General features: G+C 63.0%; 1 protein-coding gene across 2 annotated transcripts in view; it reads left to right on the top strand.

Moving 5' to 3' along the window:
- PHF2 (PHD finger protein 2) overlaps positions 1-18,678 on the top strand; it is a 76,112-nt gene extending 57,434 nt beyond the window's left edge. For both annotated transcript variants that reach the window (XM_058695948.1, XM_058695947.1), the window contains exons 8-22: positions 598-685; positions 1,029-1,135; positions 2,302-2,393; positions 3,199-3,288; positions 4,102-4,470; positions 5,414-5,533; positions 5,705-5,820; positions 7,206-7,384; positions 7,462-7,532; positions 8,256-8,416; positions 12,589-12,863; positions 14,046-14,141; positions 14,408-14,517; positions 15,840-16,176; positions 16,727-18,678. In XM_058695948.1, the coding sequence (XP_058551931.1) occupies positions 598-685; positions 1,029-1,135; positions 2,302-2,393; positions 3,199-3,288; positions 4,102-4,470; positions 5,414-5,533; positions 5,705-5,820; positions 7,206-7,384; positions 7,462-7,532; positions 8,256-8,416; positions 12,589-12,863; positions 14,046-14,141; positions 14,408-14,517; positions 15,840-16,176; positions 16,727-16,815 (2,300 nt within the window). In that variant the 3' untranslated portion in view covers positions 16,816-18,678. The remainder of the gene's footprint in view (positions 1-597; positions 686-1,028; positions 1,136-2,301; positions 2,394-3,198; positions 3,289-4,101; positions 4,471-5,413; positions 5,534-5,704; positions 5,821-7,205; positions 7,385-7,461; positions 7,533-8,255; positions 8,417-12,588; positions 12,864-14,045; positions 14,142-14,407; positions 14,518-15,839; positions 16,177-16,726) is intronic.
- Positions 18,679-18,998: the final 320 nt, after the last annotated feature.

Below are 18,998 nucleotides of genomic sequence, written 5' to 3'. Positions count from 1 at the left end.
CTGGGGCCCTGAGAGCCGGCCCTGTGCCCCACGTTTGTGCTCATCTGGACAGTTCAGCCCTGAGGAGGAGGAAGGGCCTAACAGGCCTCATGCTGCTTCATCCTGAGACGTTCCTCCTTCTCCAGAAGGCCTCTTGCACGTAGCATGATGTCAATACCTAAGCAGCCACTGCTCACATTTCCTAATTACAGATATTTCTTCCCCCATTTTCAATCAGGATTGAACAAGGCCTCATACTCCTATTCGTTTAGGTGTTCGGAGTCCTTCCTGAGAGACCCTTTCCTCCCCCGGGTTCCCCCCTTCCCCCCGGCCACGGTGACATCCCCACGTGGCCCAGGTTCCCCTCTGAGGACGATCCGGGGACCAGCCCAGCTCTCCCAGGGCTATGGCAGCTCGGCTTGGGCCCCCCACACCCACCCCCATGCCCATGTGTGGAGGTCGGGGTGCTGGGCAGCCCGGGCCTGGGTGGGAAGCTCCTGGGCCTGGGCCAGGCAGGAAGTGCACTGAGCAGCCCGGCCAGCTTGGGGAGGGGCACCAGGACAGGCTGGAAGGAGCCTCGAGTACCACGAAGGGCTGGCCACCTCCCTGTCTCCCCAGGCTGGATTTATGCCACGCTCACGCCTGTGGACTGCCTGGCCTTCGCGGGACATTTCCTCCACAGCCTGAGTGTGGAGATGCAGATGAGGTAGGGCCACGCCGGCCTGGGTTCCACCAGGCAGGTCCCCTGCTGCCAGGCCGGTGTGGTGCCGTCTCCCCTGAGTTCTGGGCGTGCCCTTAGCCTCTTCCTTGGGAGGTGGGCTGTGATCTCGCAGGGGCCCCTGAGCGGCCAGTGGCCGTGGCCCATGGAGCACGTTCCCATGTGGTCCCCTACTCTTCCCTGCTGCGCTGGGCCCGTTGTGGAGGCTGGGGCAGCATAGCCGCGCTGTGGCCTTGTCACAGCTGTGACTCATGACTCTGACGTGGGCTCACGCTTAGTGTCGCCCCCTCAGAGCTCAGTGCTCTGGACAGTTCTTTGCTATGGTTTCCAGAGCATATGAAGTGGAAAGGAGATTGAAACTTGGCAGCCTGACTCAGTTTCCCAACTTTGAAACTGCCTGCTGGTACATGGGAAAGCATTTGCTGGAGGCGTTTAAAGGTACGGATGTCCAGGTTGGCGTCTCTGCCTGTGGGTGGAGCACAGCCTTCAAGGGGCCTGAGCCCTGCTCTGCAGTGTGGAGCTGGGGGATGCTGGGCAGGGTGGTTCATGTTTTGGAAAGAACGGTGCTGTGTGTCCCCGGGCCTGGTGTACGCAGCCTTCTTGGCTCCTGGTGGGGCTCAGTTGGGATGTCAAGAGGCCTGAGGGTCTGCCTGGCTCCCAGCTGCCAGCTGAGGACCACTGCAACGTCCCTGCCATCCTAGGGGTGGGTGTGCCTGTTGGGGTCCCCGCGGAGGCTTGTGGAAAGGGGTGGGCCCCTTGGGTCTCTGCTATCCGTGGACACCCAGCTGCCTTGCACCCCAGGCCTTCAGGGTCAGTGCCTGGCTCCTACAGCCAGCTGAGACCCCTTCCTCAGGGCAGGGGCTCTGGCTCCTGTTAGAGATGGGAAAGCTAAAAACTGACCTTAGTCCTGGCTGGCCAGGTTTCAATGAAATTCATCCATTGGGCCCCAAATGCAGAGCACTTCACCCTGGCAGGGGCGTGTCTAGGAGGGAGTCCAGTCCTGCCCCCAGGGCTCATGGTAGGGAGGTGAGATGGGGGCAGCATAGGCAGAGCACCCCCCCACCCCGCTGGAGATGGCATGATGGGGTGACCACTGACCATGGACCCGCACGTCTGTCATGTGGTGGCTCGGAGATCAGGCCGCTTGGCCTCTGCAGCGAGCTACCCGGCCGGAAAGGGGGCACTCTGTCCCCTTCCTGGGGGCTCGCACGGCCCCCCAGGGCGTCTCTGAGACCGTGCTTGCCCTGGCCCACCACCGCAGGGACACCCGGTACCGCAGCTATGCAGGGGCAGCGTGAGGTGTGGGTGCGCCTGTGGCCCCTCACTGAGGTGGGCGGGGAGCCACGTGGAGGGGGAACACCTGGGCCCTGCGGGTGGACGGTGGGGGTGGGGGGAGCGCCAGTCCTGCCCTCGCGGGGCACCTGGATTGGGTCCCCGAGGTTCCGAGAGCAACCGTTGGCAGTTGGGCAGGTGGCAGTGGGCAGAGGTCCGGCCGGACTCCGCCCCTGCCCCGCCCACCGCGTGAAGTCGCTGCAGGCGGTGGGCGGGGAGGGGCGGAGCGGGCACACGCCCACCAGATCTAATCCCTCTGCCTCCCCACCCAGGTTCTCACAAATCTGGGAAGCAGCTGCCCCCTCATCTAGTCCAAGGAGCTAAAATTCTCAATGGTGCTTTTAGATCATGGACGAAAAAGCAGGTAGGGAGATGTGCCCGGTGTGAGCAGGCAGAAGGGTGGGTCTGGGCGGGGAGCCGTTCCTCTAGTGGGAGCCAGCCTGTGAAGAGCTCACCTGTAGCGGGGTAGGGGGAGCAGTGCCCGGCCCAAGGCGCAGCGGGGGGGCCCAGGGGCCTGGAGAGTCTGCAGGGGGGAAGGTGGGTGGTGGAGATACCACGGAGTGCCTCTGAGGGGGCAGGGCGGGGTGGGGCAGGGGGCCCAGGACGTGAGCTGGGATCAGCCTCTTGGCCCTGGGCCCATCTAGGCATCAGCTCATCAGGTCAGAAGTGGCCTTTGCTCTGTGATGTGGGCATCCCTTTACACTGTGTCCCCCACATTGTGCCCTCCACAGCAACAGACCTTTTACCCTACAAGGTGCCCCCAGCAGCACTGCCCTGTCCCGCACGCCCTGCCCCCGCCGTGTCCCCCAGCAGCACTGTCTGGTGATCCCCCAGGGCTGTTCTATATCCCCATCTCTGGCTTCAAGGCCTGGAACAGTATCTGGTGTCCATCCCACCTCCCCTCAGCCACATGGCCAGGTGTAGCAGCCTGGTGCCCAGGAAGAAGGGACCGCCCACGTCCACTCTCCAGCCAGTGGTGGCCTCGGGCATGTCGTCCTTTCTGGGACTTTGTTTCTCCACCTGTGGAGTGGGGTCATGACAAAGCCTTCCCCCTGCCTGTCTGATGGGGCCTGGGTTGGAGGGCCCCTGTGGGTGGGAAGGGGTGGGATGGGGTGGCCTAGAAGGTAGATGGCAGCACCCAGCCCGGGCCTGTGTGTGTTGTCCTTCAGGCTTTGGCGGAGCATGAGGACGAACTCCCAGAGCACTTCAAACCTTCCCAGCTCATCAAAGACCTCGCCAAAGAGATCCGGCTCAGCGAGGTAGGGCGGACCCCCGGAGGCCGCCAACCCTGGCAGGGGGACCCTCTGCCTGCCTTCCCTGGCCCTCCCCAGCGCTGCCCGCCAGGGACAGTGGTGTCTGAGATGGCTCCTCCCCCAGCCCTCTGGGGCAGGGTCACCGGCACAGTGCAAACTCCTAGGCACCTGTGGCTGCCTGTGACCTCCTGGCAGGAGCCCTGGGAAAACGGGATGGGTGCAGCTTTCCCAACGGGTGGGGAGGAGGCTGGAGGAAGGACAATTCCAGCCTCTGGAGACCCTGCTTGCGTGAGCCCGGACTGCCCCCAGCTTCTCTGTGCTGCAGGGTGGGACAGCAGTTCCCACCAAGGAGGTGGAGGGGTCAGGTAGCTGATGGTGTAGACGAACGGCATCCCATCATGTGGGTACTGTAGGTGGATGTGTCACATGATGGTGTAGACAGATGTGAGGGTGTCCTATGGATACTGTAGGATAGACACGAACATGTCTGGTAGATGGTGTAACCAGGTGTATCCTACAGACCCTATAGGACAGATGTGAGTGTGACCCATAGGTGGTGTAGACGGGTGTATCCTATGGACACTGTAGGACAGACGTGAGGGTGTCCCATAGGTGGTGTAGGTAGTGTATTCTACAGACGCTGTAGGACAGACGTGAGTGTGACCCGTAGGTGGTGTAGATGGGTGTATCCTACGGATGCCATAGGACAGATGCAAGCATGTAGACGGATGCTCTTTTCTGCTGGGTTGTCTCCCACGGCCTGGGCTGAGGCCCTCCTGGCAGGAGGTGGTTGACCACCTCTTCTTGTCCTTGCCACAGAATGCCTCCAAGGCCACCCGACCTGAAGTGACCCCGGCCATCTCCTCAGATGAGGTCTGTTTTGGGGACCGGGAGAAGGAGGAGCCCCCATCCCCTATTGAGGCCAGCCCTCCTCGGTCCTTCCTGGAGAAAGTGTCCAAGAAAAAGACTCCCAAAACCGTGAAGATGCCCAAACCGTCCAAAGTCCCCAAACCCCCCAAGCCTCCGAAGCCCCCAAAGCCCCCCAAGCCCCTAAAGCTCAAGGATGGGGGCAAGAAGAAAGGGAAGAAGTGCAGGGGGGCAGCCTCTCCCACCATCCCCAACCTGGACCTGCTGGAGGCCCACACCAAGGAGGCGCTTACCAAGATCGAGCCACCCAAGAAAGGCAAGGTGGGTGGTCTCACCCTCCTGTCAGAGGGTCCGCAGACACCTCAGAGGCTGGCCTGCGGCCCAGAACCAGGGCTGCCGTGTCCTTGTACTAGGGGCCGGGGGACAGGTGGGCTGTGCCCAACGAGCTTGGCACAGTGGGGACAGAGCCTCCCAGTGAAGGCAGTGGTGTCTGTGCTGGGACGGGGGTCCCACACGGGGTCACGCGGGGGGACGAGCTGGCTGAGTCTTCTCTGGGACCTAAAGTGGGCCAGGCACCCATCAGAGAGCAGTGGGGGGCGGGGGGTAGAAGGGGGACTGGCGATGTGGGCAGTTACTTGAGGAGCCTGAGCCCCCATAATCAGTGAGAGAGGCAGGCCTGGCCCTGACCAGTGTAACCAGAGGGCCTTAGGCGTGGGCTTCAGGGACCGTGAGACACTGAGACCCGGCCCCATTGAGTGATCTGCTGCTAGTGGGAGGCTGATACCCCTTCTCGGGGGATCACTGACAACCAGGGCCAGTGTCACAGGGCTCCAGTGGGGCACATTGGTTTTCCTTTCCTTGAGGCAGAGAGGGTGGATGAATGAACAAATGAACAGGTGGATGGATGGCAGGAAGAGGGAGGGAGGGCATGAGGAGGGGAGGGTACATGAATGGGTGGATAGGTGGGTGGATAGATGGTGGATAGATGGGGTGGTGGGTGGGTGGGCGGATGGATGGATGGATGGATGGATGGATGGATGGATGGTTACGATGGTGGGTGGGTGGGTGGATGGTTGGGTGTTTGGGGTGGATGGATGGATGATGAGTGGATAGATGGGGTGAGTGGATGGGTAGCTGAGCTGCTGCATGTGAGCCAGCAGGAGGCAGGGGCTCTGTGCCGTGCGGCTCTCACTTTGCCCTGTAGCCTCAGAGATCCTTGACCCTCTCCTGTGTCCACTGCTGGGTCATGACTGCTATTTTCTAGGCCACAAAGAGTGTCCTGAGTGTGCCCAACAAGGAGGTGATCAGTTCACAGAATGACGTGGAGAGGCTGGAAATCCGAGAACAAACTAAGAGCAAGTCGGAAGCCAAGTGGAAGTACAAGGTGAGGAGTGTGTGCGTGTGTGCGCACGTTTGCACACACGTGAGCCTAGGCGCTACGGAGAATGGGGTTCCTGGATGATGTGGTCCGAGGGAGGAGGCCGGCCGGTCCCAACACCTCCGCCCACTGGCTGCCTGCACGCAGCCCAGTGACAGCCCTGGGTTTGCTTTTCAGAACAGCAAACCCGACTCCCTGCTGAAGATGGAGGAGGAGCAGAAGCTGGAGAAGTCTCCTCTCTCAGGAAACAAGGACACCAAGTTCTCATTTTCTTTCAACAAGAGACTGCTGGGGTACGTGCACACTCAGCCTGCAGGGGCAGGCGCACACGCTTGCACACAGCACACACACACAGAAACGCACCCCACGTCTCACACACCCCACATGCACACACATGACCTCCTGGAGGGGTCCCCAGGTGAGGCCCCCCCACCCCTTCCAGAGCTGGCTGACCTCGCCAGGCAGAACCTTTCCCCACCTCCCAACCCGATAGCTCTGGTGGGTGGAGAGGGGCCAGTTGGTGTGTGCTTGCAGAGGGGAGAGCGTGACTGGGTGGCCTCCAGCCCGGTTGCTGCCCTGGGCTGGCACACAACATGTAGGGTGGGTCAGGGTCCTGGCCTTGGGGCTCAGAGGCCTGTGTGAACCCATCGTTCTCAAACGTGCGCCAAATTATGGCTGTGACGGAGGCTGTGGAGGATAGAAGTGCAGGGCTTGTGGGGCCTGAGAAATCGGGAGGGCTTCCTGGCGGAGATGGCACTGAGCTGAGAGGCAGGAAGGGTGTGTGTGGGAGTGGGCATGTCGGTGTTCCAGACGGCAGAAGGGGTCTGTGTCTGCTGAGCAGCTCGGCGGCCGAGAAGCCCCTTGGCAGCCAGGGTCCCACGTGCAGTTGCTCGCTGAGTCTCAGGTTGGGGTGGGTGCCCCCCGGCTGGGAAGCAGTACATCCCGGTGGGAATGGGGCCAGTTTTCTGCCATGGGCTTCAGTTTCCTTGTTGCAGGTGGTGGGGAAGCAGGGCAGGGAATGTCCACGCCGTGCAGAGCCTGGCCCGACATCCCGTTAGTCCCAAGACCTCTAGACAGTGTGCCGAGACTGCTCAGTGAGCAGGGGCCTGGGTCTGGTCTGGGTGGTCTTGGGGCCCAGAGGCCCGTGGGGAAGGGCCCGTCGCCTGGACCTCATGGCCCTGAGCACATGCTTGATTGTCTGAAGCTCGGTTGCTGGGCGCTGAAGCTTTGGAAATGGAGAAGGCAGTGGTGGATGGGACTCTGTGCGTGCACATGTGTGCGTGGACACCATATCGCAGCTCTGTGTGCATGCCGGTGTGCACATCCAGCAGGGCTCCCTGCCGCCTGGCGTGTATGCTTCAGATGCTGGCAGTTGGAGCTGCCCTGTGGGGAGCAGCGGAAGGCCCGGCCCTGGCTTGCTGTCCCCATTGCTGGACGCGTCGGAGCCCCGCCTCCCCCGAGTTGAATGATAGCTTTTAGAACGTTGTGTCTGCACCGCAGTCGGAATTAATTTTTGCAACACAGCTCCACGGGGACCCCAGGCCGTGGGATGCTGGCTGCCTCTGAAATCGAGCTGGGATCAGAGCCTCGGGGGGGCGGGGGGAGCACACCCTCCAGCAGCTGGAGGACGGGCCGGCCGCTGTCCCATGGTACTGACCGGCCCGCGTGTGCGCCGCAGCTCCAAGGCCCTGAAGCCGCAGCCTGGCCCCGGCGTGTTTGGGGCCGTGCAGAGCTTCAAGGAGGACAAGCCCCAGCCCGTGCGGGACGAGTACGAGTATGTGTCCGATGATGGGGAGCTCAAGATCGACGAGTTCCCCATCAGGAGGAAGCGGAGCGCCCCCAAGAGGGACTTGTCCTGTGAGTGAGGGCTCAGGGGGTGGGCGGCGGCCGTGCTCCCGTGGCCTCTGCCGGACGCATCTCTGCTGTGCTTTCAGTCTTACTGGACGGGAAGGGGCCGCTGCCCACGCCCGTTACGAAGCCAAAGCTGGACTCGGCACTCTACAAGGTGTGTCTGCCCCGGGTCCCTGGGAGGCCAGGCCACTCGCCATCCCATCCCTGTCTCTGGCCATCCTGCTTCGCAGGGGACGTGGCTCATCTTCACGCTCCCCGGGCGTTTCCATGGGGGTTGGCCTGGGTTCTGGAGTGGGGCCACGTGCCATAGGAGCCACAGGGAGGGATGAACGCAGGGGTGGGACTCCGGGAGGGTCTTCGGGTCTCTGTGGGTGGCTGTGCCACCTGGAAGATGATGAATGGTGGGGGGAGCGGGGCCAGGCCTGCCGGGGGTCCTGCACCATGGTTGGGGGGTGGTTAAGTTAGGCTGCGTCCAGCCCAGGACACGGTGGCCGTTCGCAAGGAGGCCAGGGGTCCCCAGAGCTACCTGCCAGTGGCTGTTAACTGGGGCTCTGCGTGTGGGCCCGTGCTCCCACCGGCTCCCTGCCCACCCACACGGGCTCTCCTCCCATCTGTTGTCAGTACCGGCGGCGCTCCTGTGGAAGGCTCGGTGAACCAGTGTTTCCTGGGGAAATAGGGCAGCCTTCCGGGACAGGCCCCTGGGGCCCGACAGAAAGCTCTGGGGTCTAGCCATTTTGTGTGTGTCTGGCCAGCAGGCCCCGCAGTGCTTGTTCTAAGGGCCGGCTCTTGAAAGACTGTGAGAAACCTGTTATGGCCAGAGGGAGACAATGGCTGTCCCTCAAGCCCCGTCTGATCTGTGGCTCTATCCCTGTGGCAGAGTGACGAGTCCTCTGATGAGGGCTCGCTGCACATCGACACGGACACCAAGCCTGCCCGCAACGCCAAAGTGAAGAAAGACAGCGGGGGCTCAGCCGCGGGCATCCTGGACCTGTTGCAGGCCAGTGAGGAGGTTGGAGCGCTCGAGTACAACCCCAACAGGTAGGCCTGCAGGGCACACATGGGCTCTCTGGGCCTACGTCCCAGAGGTAGGTGAGTGGGCTCTGGCCTGCTGTTCTCGAAGGTCTGTGGAGCCCCTGAGTAAGGGCACGGAGCTCCCCCCGACCCCGCCACAGTCCTGGACACCTGCACTCAGAGGAGGCTGAGCGGCTGCCCTCCTTGGGGGAATGTGGAGAACCAGGGCTGGGCTGGGCTCCTGGCTGGGACGTCTAGCAGTCTCTATCTAGACGCTTCCCAAATGCTGTGAAGGTAATGTAGGAAATTTTCCATGGCCTGTGCCCAGCCTCCGGGTCAAGGGCACCTGGTGTCTCTGGGACCCAGGGCTTCAGAGACCTCACCCTGCAGGGAGAGAGAAGGTCGTTTCAGAGCCTGGGGACAGGAGAGACGTGCCCTGGGAGGGGCCACACCTGCCAGGTCCCCAGATGACCGCACCCATCCGGGGGCACGTGCAGACCCACCCAACTGCCAACGTGCAGTTGACCCCTGTGTGCAAACAGACATGCACTTGCCTGGCAGGGTTGGGAGCCCACTTGCTGCGGCTGTGGGGGCCCCAGGATGCCGGGATTCCTCCTGCCCAGGCCTGCTAGGCCCCAGACCTGCGATCTGAGAGACACGGATTAACCCCTCGGGGCTCGTTTCTCTGGTGATGGTCCCAGCTGAATTCTCTGCCCATCCAACTAATTTTGTTTTTAGGCATTGTGGTCATTTTTTGCTCACGTGGAATTGCCACAAGTACCACAGACAGATAAGCGAGGGGTCAGGGCCTCCCACCTGGGAGTTTGTCCCCTGCCCATGCCCACGACAGCAGCACGTCCCGGCGGCCCAGGAGACACTGAGGCAGCAGAAGTGGCGGAGGCCAGAGCAGAATCCCTGTTCTGCCTGATGACAGAGCTCAGTGGGGGCCCGGGACGGTGGGCTGTGCTGGGCGGTGACATCCAGGCAGGAAGGGCTGGGCCTGAGGAAGGCAGGGCGCACGTGGCCTGCCCAGAACTTGGTCCCCTAGCTCTGCCCCCGAGACCGTGTTCCCAAAATCGCAGTCCCAACGCTGCATGAGCTGTGGGGAGGCCGCAGGGCCCCCAGGAAGCGCATTAGGCTGTGATCGGAGAGGATTCTGGCTAAGTCACTTGGCTGTGTTTTCTTTCACAAATCACGGTGTTTGGTGCAGTACCGTGTTCACAGGCAGCTGTAGGTGCTTTCTGTCGGCGTGTGGCTGGCGGTGTCTGCTGCCCTTTGGGGTATGCGTTTCCTGCTTGGCATTAAGTGGTTTCTGTACACGCACAGATATGAGTCCCTCACGACAGAAATGCCCCGTGGCCTTTGCTATGGCGGGACCCTGGCCTGAGGCTTTGCCAGGAGAAGTCTGGCTGTGACCCCCTTTCCAGGAGGGCACTGGCCCCACGTGGCCTTGGGGTGCCCTTCTTCCGGAAAGAACCCTGGCTGGCTGATGCTCGGACTCTGGAGGGAGGGCTGCCTGTCCGAGGTGCACCGCTAACTGCCCTGCACACACACACGTGTGCCCCCACACACGTGTGCCCTCACACCCACCCGCACATGCACACGTGCCTGCCAGGCCCACCCGGACCGCCTGCTGCAGGCAGTCCCTCTCCCCAGTCTCCCATTTGGAGAGCGGGTCAGTTTTTGATGGTCCGTTTGCTCTGTTTTAAGTATTTGCTGCTGGGAAAAAAACAGCTGAAAAAAAATGGAGGGAAATATGTTAATTTCTTGTGGATGGTTTGCTTAGTGTTCACCGCTGGGGATTGCGGGGAGGATTCTGGTATGATAATTGGAGGATTAAGAGATGAGTTTCCATGTGCACTGGCTAGACTTTGCTCCTTGGTGCGCCTGCCCTGCGTGGACTGACCGCTGGCCCGGGCAGCATGCAGCCCTGGGCTCCACAGGCCTCCCTCCTGGGTGCAGCAGAGCTGGGCTGGGACCACGCCAGTTCCCCAGGGGAAGCTCCCGGGTGGGTGTCCCGGCCCCCTGCCCTCCTGTCCCTGTGGGAAGCCTGGTGTCTGCCCAGCCTTGAGGCTGCGTGAGGGGGCCCAGAGCTTCGGGACAGGGCCGGACAGGGCCACATCCATGCCCCAGAGAGCCTGGTGCAGAGGGCGACGGGCCAGCCATTGGCTCCTGCTGTCTCCCCTGCAGGTCAGGGGTCTGTGCTGCTCAGAGACCACCGGTGACAGTGGCACAGCCGTGGTATACTGTGTGCTCCTGGCTAGGTCTGGACAAGCCTTTGCCTGTGCAGTGTAGACGGGGCAGAGGGGCCAGGAGCTCCCGATTCTGACCATCCGACTTGATTTTCCTATCGTTTTGGCTTTGGAACTGCAGTCCTATTTGGTTGCAGCAGAAGCCAGGACATTGTGGTCCAGGGTATCTGGGGCAGAGCCCGAGAGGCAGTATTTGTGGGGATGCTGCTTGGAGAGCCCTCCCCAGCCCCCTCCTCCCTGCTCCGGACAGAGTCCCTGGCCTAGAGCCCAGCAGTGACCCAGCAGGACTACGTGTGTCCAAGCTTGTCTCACTGGGCCCCTGGGACCTGCAGGGACGCTCTGTGTCTGTTCTCCCTGGGGGCCGGCTGTATCTCCCCCAGCCTGCCGGCCCTCTGTTTGAGAAGTTCTCACTTCTGAGCCGGGACTTGTGGCTCCTTCTCGTTATAATGGTCTTACTACTAAATGTGTTTCCAACACTTCAGGAAGATGGGGTGGGGGTGGGGGGCAGCATGAGAGAGGACGAGGCAGAGCCCCCAGCAGGGCCTGTGTGGACTGACACCCTGGGTGCTGCTTTGGGGTCACAGTAGCCTCGAGTGGGTCTATCCCCCAGGGCACATGGGGCAGGCAGGAGAAGCATGGATGTCAGACACCAGGGCTGGACCCTGCAGCCGCTGCCTAGGCCTTCTGGGTCTGTGATGGGGAGGAGGGCTAGGCGCCTGTGGCTTCCCCACCCCATTCGGGACTCCTGGTCCTGTCTCCCAGGGAGGGTCAGCTCAGGAGTGCCTGACACAATGGTTTGGCTGGGGGCCCACAGGTCAGGGTGGGCTGTCCTGTCCCACGGGGGTGAGGCCAAGGGTCAGAAACGGCCCCTGAAGAGAGATGCCTGCTGGGCCAGGCCCACTGGAAGTTTCCTGGGCTGGGTGTTGGGTGCCTTGCAGGGAGATGTGGAGGGTTGACCAGGGTGAGCTGTCTGTCCTGGTGCAGATAGGCTAGGGGAAGAGCGGGGGGGTGGTTGGGGGGGGTGGGTGGCGGTGGTGGCTGGCTGCAAGGAGGCATGGGCTGGGGCAGGGGCAGGAAAGCAGACCTGGCGGGGGGGGGGGGGGTGGTGGGACATGGAGCTGAGGTCCCTGAGAAGGCCCAGACAGACCCCATGCGGGGGTCTGCGGGGACGGGGAGGAGAGCACAGCACCTGGAGGAGCCCAGGCCTTGGCGGTGAGAGCTGTCCCCATCCAGCCTTGTCCAGGCCTCTGTTCTGTTGGGGGGGAGGGGGGCTGCCACCCACCCCTCCCAGAGCCCAGGCCAGCGGAGGATGCAGCGTCAGTCAGCAGCACAGCTTCACTGGGTATCTGGAGGGAGGGGAGTCAGTTCAGCTGGGAGGAGGTGATGGCGGAGGGGGTGGGGCAGGCGAAGAGAATGTGGCAAGGGGGCCCGGCACTGCCCAGAGCCGGAGGGTGACAGGTGCCCGGATCAGGTCAGCAGAAGGTGGTGTCGGGAAAGCTGCCTGAGGGGGCGGCTGAGCGGAGCCGAGCTCCGGCCGGGCTGAGGTGTGGCCAGCAGGTAAAGAGCAGGTGGGAGAGAGCAGGCGTGATCAGAGGCTGGTACAGGCCCATCCATCTGTCACCCTTCTCTCTCTGCCCCCTTCTGCTCCCCTTCTTCTCCTGTGTCCCCTCACCATGCCCTGTCTGACCCTGCAGGGTGTGGGGGCAAAGGGCTGGAGAAGGGGGTGGTTGGCTCTTTCAGAGAGGGAGTCATCAGCTACTGCTGTGCTCCACCCTGTGCCCTGTGCCACTGGGGGGTGGGGGCTACATGGGCTGTGGACCATGGCCTATGGACTGCTTGCTGTGGGCTGAGTGCTGTGGGACGTGGGCCACGGGTCATAAGCCGTGGGCTCGGTGCTGTGGGCTGTGGCCTGTGGGCTGAGCACCGCCTTTCTCTCTGTGTCTCCAGCCAGCCCCCGGCCTCCCCCAGCACGCAGGAAGCAATTCAGGGAATGCTGTCCATGGCCAACCTGCAGGCCTCCGACTCCTGCCTGCAGACCACGTGGGGCGCCGGCCAGGCCAAGGGCAGCTCGCTGGTGGCTCACGGTGCCCGGAAGAACGGGGGTGGTGGCAAGGGCGCCGGCAAGCGGCTGCTGAAGAGGGCAGCTAAGAACAGCGTGGACCTGGATGATTACGAGGAGGAGCAGGACCATCTGGATGCCTGCTTCAAGGACTCAGACTATGGTGAGGCCCCGGGGGTGCGGGCGGGTGCCAGCAGTGCCCCCGGGCTTCTGCTCGTGCCGGGAGCTGAGCCGTCTTCAGGAGACAGGAAAGTCGGCCTCAGAAGCATATGATCGCCACCCAGAAAGAGCCCCTCCCTGGCCCGTAGCCCACAGAGTCTCTCCGTCTGTGTGCGTCACGTCCTGAGCACAGACCTTCCTTCTCGCGTGCTCTGCCGTGGCTGCCTCACGTGTTGGCCCCTTCCAGCCACTCTCGGCCGCCTGCTGGCTTCTGCCTCTCAGCCACCGTGGACGCTGCTGCTGGGAACGTTAGTGCAGGGGTGCCGTGTGGCCACGTTTGCAGTGCGTCTGGCGTGGACCTGGGACGGGGCGTTGCTGGGTTGGAGGTCCACGGCTGTTCTGCCCTCTGAGGACCGACCCCGCTACCCCCTCTGCGGCCACACTGTGGCACGCTCACAGACATGTTGAGACCACGGCCGTCCCGTCTGTCTCTGTGTGGGTTACAACACTGAGACCCAGAGTGGCCCACATCCAAGGTGGGCAGTGAGCAGGGGGGCTTAGGGCATGACCCTCCCCCCTAGCCCTCCAGGCCCTGCTCTCGGGGCTCCGGGCAGCTCTGGGGAACTGCTGTTGGCCGCAGGGGAGGGCTCAGGAGTGAGGACCTGCCTCCACACCTTGGCCTGCCCCCCTGGGGATGTCTGGGGCCCAGGGGTGTACTACCCCCGTGATGCGGGGTCTGCCTTCAGCACGGTCCCCATGGCCCAAGGGCCTCAACTCCCCCCCTCCTGCCCCTGAAGAGCCCTCCCGAGGGGAGGTTGGCCCTGCCCTGTCGGGTGGACACCTGTGGGCCTGGATGTGGGGCCTGCCCTATTCTGACAGACTGACAGCAGTGAGCGCTGTGGTGGGGGCACCCGGGAATCCCCCCAGAGCTGCTGTGCGGGGCTTCCTCATCAAAGACTCGCTGGGGCAGGCCTGGGAGCTCTTCTCTGGCCAGTCCCTGCCCTTGCTGTGCCTCAGGGGGCCTGGGCTGGATGGCTCCCAGGGGACTTGTGCCCGCGTGTGTGTGTGTGTGTGTGTGTGTGTGTGTGTGTGTGTGTGTGGCAGCCATGACAGGAGGGACAGTGCTCTGCAGCTTGAAGTCCCCCGGTTTCAGCAGGGGCTCAGCCTCCCCCCCCCCACCTCCTAGTTTACCCCTCCCTGGAGTCTGATGAGGACAGTCCGGTCTTCAAGTCCCGGTCCAAGAAGAGGAAGGGCTCGGACGACGCCCCCTACAGCCCCACAGGTAGTGCAGGAGCCGGGGTTGGGGGACTGCCTGCGGGGGGCCGGCCCCTCACCTACATTGTCTGGATGAGCAGCCCTAGGGGGGGTGTCTCTGCACCTGGCCTGGGGTGGGGGTCTGAGTCCACCTTCCGTGTGACCCCAGCCTGCTGTCACCTGTCTTGCTGGCGTGGGGCCCCTCCCTGAGTTGTAAGGTGTTGGACACAGACTGACGCAGGGGTGCACAGGCATAGGTGGCCACTCGAGGCAGGCTGACGTTCTCTCCTGCAGCGAGGGTCGGCCCATCGGTGCCAAGGCAGGACAGGCCTGTGCGTGAGGGCACCAGAGTGGCCTCCATCGAGACTGGGCTGGCAGCTGCCGCAGCCAAGCTGTCCCAGCAGGTGAGACGGGCCCTGCCTGGGCTCAGCTCCCCAGATGCCTCTGCTCCTCACCCCAGCCCCCTGCCCAGGTCTCTGCTCCCCCCTAGCCCTGTGCCCAGGCCTCTGCTCCCCCCCAGCCCCTTACCCAGGCCTCTGCTCCCCGCCAGCCCCTTACCCAGGCCTCTGCTCCCCCGCCCCAGCCCCCTGCCCAGGCCTCTGCTCCCCCCCAGCCCCCTGCCAAGGCCTCTGCTCCCCCCTAGCCCTGTGCCCAGGCCTCTGCTCCTCCTGGCCCTGTGCCCAGGCCTCTGCTCCCCGCCAGCCCCTTACCCAGGCCTCTGCTCCCCTGCCCCAGCCTCCTGCCCAGGCCTCTGCTCCCCCCAAGCCCCCTGCCCAGGCCTCTGCTCCAACCCCAGCCCTGTGCCCAGGCCTCTGCTCCCCCCCAGCCCCTTACCCAGGCCTCTGCTCCCCGCCAGCCCCTTACCCAGGCCTCTGCTCCCCCCCCCCGCTGCCCCCTGCCCAGGCCTCTGTCCACCCCCAGCCCCCTGTCCAGGCCTCTGCTCCCCCCCCCCGCCCCCTGCCCAGGCCTCTGCTACCCCCCAACCCTGTGCCCAGGCCTCTGCCCGCCCCCAGCCCCTTGCCCAGGCCTCTGCTCTCCCCCTCCCAGCCCTGTGCCCAGACCTCTGCCCCCACCCCAGTCCCTTGCCCAGGCCTCTGCTCTCCCCAGCCCCCTGTCCAGGCCTCTGCTCCGCATCCCCCCCAGCCCCCTGCCCAGACCTCTGCTCCCCCAGCCCCTTGCCCAGGCCTCTACTCCCCACCCCAGCCCTGTGCCCAGGCCTCTGCTCCCCCACCCCTGCCCCCTGCCCAGGCCTCTGTCCACCCCCAGCCCCCTGCCCGGGCCTCTGCTCCTCCCCCCAGCCCCCTGCCCAAACTGCCCAGTCTGGGAGCTGTCTCAGGCTTGGGGACATTTGAGTCTTGCTGATCCCTGTTCACAAGTTTCTGGGAGTGAAGGGGGTTGGGGAGTGGGGTACTGGTGGCACATTCCCCCCCTCGGCCGGGAGTCAGGCTATGGGTGGAGGAATGGGGCAGGGGGCACGTCCACTGCAGCTGAGTGGTGGTGTCACCTTCCATGTGTCCCCATGTGCAGGGCAGCTCACCTGCAGGGGGGCAATGGCGGTCCTTGCATGGGTCCCGGTGTTGCTCGGGTTCACGGTGGGGGAGCGTGGGGCTAGGTGTGGACCCAGCCAGGTCTCCTGGGGGCCAGCTGGCCCAACGCCAGGGGAGTGGCCTCACGCACGAGGGACCAGCCCCTGTGTCTGAGGCCTGGCCGCATGCTTTGTCCAAAGGAGGAGCGAAAGAGCAGGAAGAAGAAGACCACCAAAAGGAAGCTGGCCCCCAACACCCCCTCGCCCTCCGCCTCGGCCTCCGCCTCCGCCAGCGCCACCCCGGCCTCCGCCACCCCGGCCTCCGCCAGCACGGCCAGCAGCCAGGCCTCGCAGGAGGGCAGCTCGCCCGAGCCCCCGCCTGAATCCCACAGCAGCAGCCTGGCGGACCACGAGTACACTGCGGCCGGAGCCTTTGCAGGGGCTCAGGCCAGCCGCGCCTCCCAGCCCATGGCCCCCGGGGTCTTCCTCGCGCAGAGGCGGCCCTCCGCGTCATCCCCCAACAATACTGCCGCCAAAGGTACCACACCCGCGTGCCCTCAGACTGCACGCTAGAGGACCACGGGTCCCCTCTGTCCCCGGTGGCCACGTCTACGGCCACGTGCTTGGCCAGGGCCCCTCACAGTGCGAAGGCTGCTCCTGCTCGCCTTGGCTTTGGGGCCCAGCTTGGAGCTGGGTGTGGTCGGCAGTGTGCCGAGGGGCCCAGGCTGATCCAGGCTCCCTGGGTGGTTTGGGGGCAGGACGGCTGGCTGCATCCCCAGGTCCCCACTCTCACCCCCAGACCCCCGATCTGCCTGCACCCTGGCCCGCAGGCCCAGCTGGCTGTGGACACGGGAGTGTGGCTCCCGCCGCCAGGAGAAGGGCTAGGCCTCACTCCCTCGTGGTGCTGTCCCCCCACCCTCATCCCACAGCCTCGCAGCAGGGCACTTTGGTGACCACTGGTGGGTCCGCGGGGTCTGGAGCCCCAGGGCTCAGGCCCTCAGGCCTGTCTTACAGAGAAGATGGGGGCTCCGGGAGGGGAGGTTCCTCTCGAGCTCTCACACCCGCCACTTTTGTGTCTCTTGGTGCAGGAAAACGTACAAAAAAGGGCATGGCCACCGCCAAGCAGAGGCTTGGGAAAATTTTGAAAATTCATCGGAATGGAAAACTACTCCTTTAAAGTTTGGAAAGCCAGGATCCTTCCGCTCCGCTCAGGACCCCCGGAGCCCCGCTAGAACATCCGCCCCCAGGAGGGTGGCCGCGCTGCCTCACCCCAGGGAGGGCCTGGCCCCCTCCCGGCCACCACTCCCCCCCCACACGAGCATCTGTTGCTTCAGCAGGCGGAGCTCACCAACGTGGACAGATGTCCTTTCTCAAGTTGCTTAGAGTGACCAGTTCCCGAAACTCGGCCCTGCCCACGTGAGGACCATTCCAGTTTCAGGACAGCCTCCAGGCACCCCTGAGTGTGGGTGTGATTGCAGGGCCTCCGCAGCTCTGCTGGGAGCATGAGTCCTTCGAGGAAGGAGGAGTGAGCCAACGCTCACCAGGCCCAGAGTCTGAGCTGGCCGCAGGCTGGTAGCCTCCAGAGGCTTAAAAAAGGCAAAGAACACTAGAGAGGAAGAGGAGGAGAAAATGGGATCTTGTGTGCCCCCCTACTCTTCCTGAGCGATCCTCAGTCCAGAGAGCGTTCGGCCCGGCCAGGAGAGGGGCCTCTATGCTCCGTGGCCGGCAGGTGGCGGGCCGGATGGTGGATGTCGTGCCCTGACCTGCCGGGGCGTTTGTTGGGATGCTGGGGCCGGCGGCAGGGTCTGTGTTAGTGGGTGGGGGCGCTATCGTGGGGGTCCCCCTGGAAGGGTCGGGCCCAGCCACGACCTAGGGCCTGGGAGCCCAGGCTAAGCCATGTGGGCGGGCCCCATCCAGCCCCACCGGCTACACTCGGAGAAGCACTTGTCAGCCGAGGCACCTGCCTGGCGGGGCTGACGGCAGCTGGGCGGCCCAGGGACGCAGGGCCCCGCACTTCTGTCTTGTCACCTGTCGGTGTTTGGTGTCGAGGCCACGGGCGGACCCCAGACCGCACGTCCTCCGCCCAGTGACACGGAGGGGCTGGATTTGTTTCTCAGGCAATCCTGTATTTTAATTTTAGATGTATCTCCTGAAGCATATTTTTCATAGAATGTAGCGTGTAAATAGCTTTTTAAATAACTTCTTTTTTATAAGAGTAAAAGTATCTTTAGGAATTTCTTTCTATAGAGTCCTTCATTAACATTTATACGAGTTTTTTGCCGAGTCTGATGAGCAGTTGGGTTTCCAATGCTTCTCCTTTCCTTCTTTCTTTCTACTGTTATCGTCGGTATTATTTCTTTCTCTTAGGAACTAAGGTATTGCCTGAAAAACAAGTGATGTCTGTGCAGCCTTATATCTGTCTTTACAGAAGCAAACCGTACGCACGAGACCTGTTCCAGACGCGATCAGAGAGGGGTCTTCAACTCGAATACCAGCTCTTTCTTTCCTTCTTGTTGGCGAAGGGGGTGGGGACGCCGCTATTTTACTAGCACCTTGTGAAGTGTTTCTGTGTTTTGTGATGCTGTAATTTATTAATGTTTGTAGCTTTTTATATTTGTACATTTCTTATGAGCTTTGTTTATACGCCCGTCCCAGGGCGCTGTGTCCATGCGCAGAAGTGGCCCGCGCTGCAGGGGGAGAGGGGCGGGGGGGGGGTGCGGCCCCGCCCCGAGGCTGGCGGGCAAGGTCGCCGGGCCCCGACGGAGCCGCCCTGGCGTCTGCGAGGTTTCCTTTCCCGTCCTTGTTGAACATTTATATAATCTAACCCGGCCATCAAGCTGTTCTCTTTCTCTCTCTCTCTTTTATTTTTTAAAGTTTATTATTATTATTTGGCAACATGTACATTTCTAACAAAGTTTACCGTGGCTATTAAAGTGTTTTATTTCCCGATTCATATTACTCTTGTATCGAGTCCATGAGGTCTAAGGCAGCTTAGATCAAAGTTTTAAAAGAGTAAAAATATTTCAGGTTTTGTACAGAACCATGTCTGTGTCATTCCTGCATATCCGCGGGAGGGGTGGCGGGAGGGGAGTGCAGGGGAGCGCGGGGCTGGGGCGAGGGTGGGCAGGCAGGCCAGGCGGGGCGGCCAGCCTTCTCCTCGGAAAGCCTTTGGATTGCCCGCGGAAAGCCAGAGTGCCCCAAGCCAGCCTGCAGGAGCGGCCGCCACGGCCCCGAGCACCACCACCCCCCCCCCCCCCCCGGAGCCTCTAGAACCACGTACGGTTCACAGGTGAACGGTTTAGCTGAGTCAGTGAGCCCAGGGCCCGCACCCTGAGGTGTCAGCATGTGGGATCTGAGAGT

This window comes from Neofelis nebulosa, chromosome 12 (genome assembly GCF_028018385.1).
Source record: "Neofelis nebulosa isolate mNeoNeb1 chromosome 12, mNeoNeb1.pri, whole genome shotgun sequence".
In the NCBI taxonomy this organism is placed as follows: domain Eukaryota; kingdom Metazoa; phylum Chordata; class Mammalia; order Carnivora; family Felidae; genus Neofelis; species Neofelis nebulosa.
This window is presented reverse-complemented; position numbering and strand designations above follow the sequence as displayed.